We start from the raw sequence: 5,779 nt of genomic DNA, 5'->3' as shown, positions 1-5,779 counted from the left end.
GAGCAAGATGCTGTGGGAAACTGTGTCGAATTGAGGGTTATATTTGTCATGGTTGAAGGTGTCCTTTTTCTTTGTTTTCATTGTGATGGATGTGAAATTTTGATCAAAACAGGTTAATGGTTTGGCAGACTGAGAAAGCTAAAACAGCTTAAAAATAGGTTGCATGGCATAGTAAAACAGGTGCAGAGGAAGGAAAAAAGAAGAGAAGTTTTTCAGGAATGGAAATTTTGTAAAAAATCTACCCAAATTTAGCTAGAGTATAATGCAAAATTAAAAATAAAATCACCATTTTCACTTTCTAGCAGACAAATATCTCAGATAAAATCTGAAGATCTAGTTCTCGCCAAACAAACTCAAGCTTCTGTGTGTCCCTATTACCAGCTGCCAACTGTGCAATGTAGGGCTTCTGACTGGAAGAACCCATAGTTCCAGACAGAAGCTTTCCAGACAGAAAGTCCCCACACAATCCCATCTTCCAATCACCTGTCCAAAAAATACTCCATACCAGGTAGAAGAAGTCATCCAGCCACCTGCCAAGATACCGGTTTTGTATCTTCCCAATCCAAGGGTCTTGGTAAGTTTTATGAGTTGCAGTGAAATAAATACTTTCTGTTGCAGAGCTCACCAGGGCAAAGGGGATACAGACCCACTAGGATAGAAACAGAAATAGTTAACCATTTCCCCAGAGCCCTTGTTCTTGGACAAGCTATTCAGATATTGAAATTAAGCAAGACATAGAACATAAAGTTTCACAAGATTAAACCCAGACTAATAGCCTTCCTTTATCTCCCTTCCTGACTCTAAACCTACGTATTCCTGGTTCATCAAGAACATGAGGCTGTAGTTCAGGTCAACTGGTGCTTTAAGGAAACAGATCTCTCTCCTTTCCAGCCAAGATTGTTCTGGACAGGTTCTGCAGTCCTTATGAGCAGCCATGTTCACCTAGCAAGGCCAATAGCTTGTCTGAGCACTGACTAAAATCCATCAGAGCTGTAAGATGTTTCAGGAGACCTGTTCTCTTGAAGAGGAACTCTAGGGGAATGGGCTAGTATTGATGGAGGTATTTTTGGTCTAAGACATACTGAAAAGAGCAGAATTTTCCCCCTTAGTAAAGAATCTGGTAACAAAGAAATGCATAGGACTTGCCAGGCTGAGAGCAATGAAAACCAGCTGGATGATATCTGTGTAGGCCACAGAATAGAGGCCTCCCAGTAGAGTGTAGAGTACGACAGTGCATGCTGAGGCGATGATGGCCAAAGAGCCTCCAATATCCAAGATGACCTTCATTGTTGCTCCTGCAGACAAAGTGGTCAAGTACTTCAAGACAGATTTTAGACATGCAGAATACAGAATCAATAAAGATGTGTTATTCCCTTGATGTCAGCACACCACACTGTGTGAGAAGTGCATGGTCTACAGAGAGTAGGCAGAGTGAGGACTCAGGAGGGACGTGTTCCCTTTCTGCTCCTACCTTGCTGCATGGCCTTTGCCAAGGCACTTCGTCTTTTTACATCTGCTCTCTCGCAGACAAGTTAAAGGTTTTTTGAAAAACTCATCTTGCCAGACTTTTCTATTATAATATGATGAATATATACTACTGTCATTTGTTGTAGACCTAAAAACATGTTTTCCAGAAATGAGAAATGCTTGTGTTTCTCTCACGAAAGGAATCAGGAAACAAAACTTTCCACAGCTTATTCCAATGCAATTCTCAGATTTGTATTACACTTTGAGAGTTGAGCCACATGAACTTTGACAAATATAACAACAAAGTAAATATTTACCCAGGGATGCCAGGATAGCTGCAAACCAGAACATCTCTCCTAGCAGTGATGGAATGAACAGTAAGCTTCCCATCACGTTCCCATAAGCTTCTTGAAGGGGATCCATCACTGTCACATAATTCTTGGTTCTCATTGGATTTACAAAGAAGAAACCACCTATCAGAAGTGTTGACATTTTGGTATAAATTTGCATGTATTATATACCAGGAAAAAAATGTAAGAATACTATGGTAGTTGGGTATCAGACCCTTATGGTGCGTGTGGAATTCATACACGATGAACTCTAGAGAATGGTGCAGCCAACCAGACACAAGGGCCTCAATTCACTTGCCTAGATGTGGGGTTTCATTCATCTGAGAGGTCCCAGGTTATAAAGGACATCTGCTTATAGCTGATGGATATGACCCTGCACTTTTGACAGATCTACATCTTTCCAGAGCGGCTACCAGCAGCCAGGTAGGACCCCGTAGGCCATCTCAAATGGCATAGGATACTTGTGTGACCGTAACAGAACTTAGCTCAGAAGACACACACATACAATCTCCTTTCCCTCTCCAATAACCTACCAACCTAAAAGACAAACTTTTCTGAAACAGTCCCTGTGGCAAATGTCAGTAGGCAGAGTGAGGCATTGAAGACTCATATTTGACTAAGAAAAAGACAAACTTTTGTCCTTGACCATGTGAAGCAACATGTTGATATATGTTCCTTTTCTGGTTACATTTTCATTTTGGTGACTTCATTGTCTCTCCCCAGAACTATATTGTTTTAATCTGCACATTGAGCTGAGTCCCACCCATCTTCATCTGAATATTACACTTCAGACTTACAGCTGTCTCATTAAAACCAAAGAATACGTATTGTGCCTAACCCTGAAGCCACCAGGGCTGCTCATCTGGGCAGTACTGACCTGAGTAAAGATTGCAGGATGAGACCTGCACTCTCCAATTTCATTAGTAAGAATTACTCACATAAGAATGCTGGCAGTATAATTCCAAGCCTGATTCATATTCATGTCACTTGGACTCTCTTCTCTGACTTAAGAATAAAGGTTACTGTTCTTTTAGATGTTCCTATACAAGGTTTGCACAGGTCTCCTTGCTTTAATCATCCCATGTGGCTAGAGAGTTATGGTATAACTCAGTGTGGACTGAAAGAAACTTTGTTCCTGGCAACACAGCTGAGCCTCAGTGTCAGTCCAATAATTCTTGGAGTTAGAAATGGCAACTTAGGTATAGGACACTGCAAACTTAGCTTAGTTTCAACAAAATAGTGACCAGCTGTAAAGATGGATAAGCTGGAAGCACTACAAATTCATCCTGAGATGAGACTACTCAGAAGAATGCATTTTAGTGGAAAATCAAGATAGTATTATTTCATCAGACAGAAATTTCGAATAAAAAAATTAAAATGACACCAATACTCTCAAGAGTCTGTGAATAAGGGACCATGATAAAAAAGCAAAATGCACATAGCAACATGCTTCTAAAGTTCCTAGTTAAGATTTTTGTCCTATAAATTGCTTCAAGCAGGCAAAACTCCACACTAGCTCCAAGATACCTCAATTTCTAATGCTTCAGTTTAGAGGATAGTATTATAAGTGTTTATTCTGGATCTATGGGAGACTGAAGAAACTAAATCACCTTTAAAATCTACTCTGTACTCTGTTACACATGCTAATATACTCATACGATTTTTTTAAAAAAACTTATATGTTCTGATTACATGAATTTTTTACCAATAACAAGTGACAAGGCAAATCCCACAGGTGCCTGGACCCACAGCAGTCCTTTTGAAGGCCGGTAGACTATTTCAGCTGTGCCATTGATATATGCTCCTCCAACCCAGGTGGCTGTAAACATGGAAGATGGAAAGGTAAGAATTATGATACATATTCTCAGCTAGTCTTGTAGAATACTCTGAGAGCTTATAAGCCTTTTTCTCATATAAATATTTAATCACACTTCTGTTTTCTTTACAAAGTTTTCTCTCAGATGTGCTGTGGAGTACAGGTAACAGTATTAGAATCTCACCCTAAATAATTTCCCACATTCAAGAATGAATAACTATGTGTGCATGAAAAAGCTCAATGTTTAAATATTTAGAGGCTGTTTCAATGTAGTTCTTTTTAATTTCGTTGTTCTCAGTGGAAGATTTTTGCTACAGCAAACAGAATTGCCTTTGTTATTCTGCTGTGACTGAGAGAGCATCCTTCATTGGCATCATTTACAAAGTCTAAGAAAATAGACATTAGGAAAAAAAACTGCAAGAAGACGTTCCAGTCAGAACACAAACCTACAACATGAGCTTAAGTGTCTTAGCCAGGCAAATACCACCTGGGGAAGCTTTCACCAAAAAAAACAGCGTAGGGAAGGGATTTTCAGATGATGCCAGGCAGCAAGAAGAGGGCATCAGTCAGTGGGGAAACATTTTTTCTTCAGAAGAGAAGCCAGTGCTCACCATAAGCAGTGTTTTCATATCATTGCACACAGAACTGGATTGTTCCAGGAGCAAAGTTCTTCTGTTATGCTGGATGACAGAATCTCGTTCAAAATTAAGACCACAGTCCTCCTTAATAAAAAATGTCATATTCTTCAGTCTCTCTTAATTTAAACTCTTTAACTCTTAACTAAACTCTTAAATTAATTTATTTTGTTTAAAAGAATCTACATAAACATTAAGTTCTGCTCAGTGTGAAGAGGTTTGGAAGAATCCATTCCAAAATAATTCATGAAATCATACTCCTTTAAAGACACGGTTAGTTAAAATCTGCCCTGACATTAAAGGAGTTCACTTGGTTTGAAAGAAAAGTCTCCTGGATCCATGTAATGCATTTATTTTAAGAAGAATTTTTAAAAGTCCTTTAAGAAAACTTACCTGTTGCAGTGAACAATCCAATGAAAACATTTATCCTCCTCCCTCCAACTATGGCCATTTCAGTTGGGTTTCTGTTCTGCTGGTCCTTTTTGCTTTTCCAAGAAGCCCAAATTCCAGTAGCTAAAGTTAACATAAAAAACACACTCAAAGATACTAAGCCAGATATATTTAGAGCCATTTCTTTAGCTTAATTTAGATCCTAGAAAGGAATAATGGCTTGATGATAATATTCTTTGATCAAGCCCACAGTCAGAAGAAAATAGAAAAAAACACCAGAAAAAAATAATGCTGCCTTGTACAGAAACAGCTAAGTATTAGTTTGCTGTACTTTGCAAGGAAAAATGCAGTACAAAACAGCCATAAACCCAAAAATCTTGAGAACTGGATGCAGAGTTGCTGTCTTTGGAGGGCCACTGGCAGCTCTTCAGTCTTCCCTCTTCTTCAAAAGATATTCTATCTTATTTTTCTGGGGAGCAGTGATTAAGAGGGTAGGAATTAGTGTTGATAAGAGGAGTGGAGCACTGATATGAGGGGTAACACTAGCTTGGCTTAAAGGAGGGGAAAAGTTATATTTTGTCTGATATGCAATGGTATGAAAATAATCCGTATTTCTTTAGGTTTTGTCTAGACACAAGGTTGACACAGAAGATAGGGCCAAGATTTTGTCTCTTTAAAGCTGACTGAAATAAACCCTCAATAATCATCAAAATAAACCTAGACAACAACAAAAAAGATTTACCACTGACTAGCCAAGGGAGCTGCATGCTGATATTCTAAGAAAACAAATTATTTCACTGCTGGAGACAGGCAGGAGAGCAAGGTGGTGTTGGACTCTTTAATAAAACTACAGGGAAGACACAGACTTGGTCAAGCTATATTAAACAGACATGATTCTGAGAAAAACTCTTACATGCCTTAATGAATGAAGTTGGTTACATTTGTTATAGAGTTGTCATACTGATATCTTTTTAGTTGCCCTGTGAATCTTTTTCATCTCTCCAGATATGAATCTTCATAACCAATTCTACATAAAAACTGTCCTATTTAGGGCACTTTTTTGGCTTCCCTGGATTCTCCCCTCCATCTGTGGAGCAGGGAAATCACATGGAAATCACAGA

General features: G+C 38.8%; 1 protein-coding gene across 1 annotated transcript; it reads right to left on the bottom strand.

The window, feature by feature from the left end:
- Positions 1-505: 505 nt before the first annotated feature.
- On the bottom strand, positions 506-4,839 carry LOC104540758 (high affinity choline transporter 1-like; the record flags this gene model as incomplete). Its single annotated transcript, XM_010184634.1, has 5 exons — positions 4,662-4,839; positions 3,523-3,636; positions 1,785-1,940; positions 1,147-1,295; positions 506-649 (listed from the first exon to the last, which is right to left on the bottom strand). Coding segments are annotated over exons 1-5 (741 nt in total), but the record flags the coding sequence as incomplete, so codon positions are not given.
- Between the last annotated feature and the right edge of the window lie 940 nt (positions 4,840-5,779).

This window comes from Mesitornis unicolor, unplaced genomic scaffold (genome assembly GCF_000695765.1).
Source record: "Mesitornis unicolor isolate BGI_N332 unplaced genomic scaffold, ASM69576v1 scaffold12155, whole genome shotgun sequence".
NCBI lineage: Eukaryota > Metazoa > Chordata > Aves > Mesitornithiformes > Mesitornithidae > Mesitornis > Mesitornis unicolor.
The sequence above is the reverse complement of the archived record's forward strand: the minus strand, read 5'-3'. Positions and strand labels throughout refer to the sequence as shown.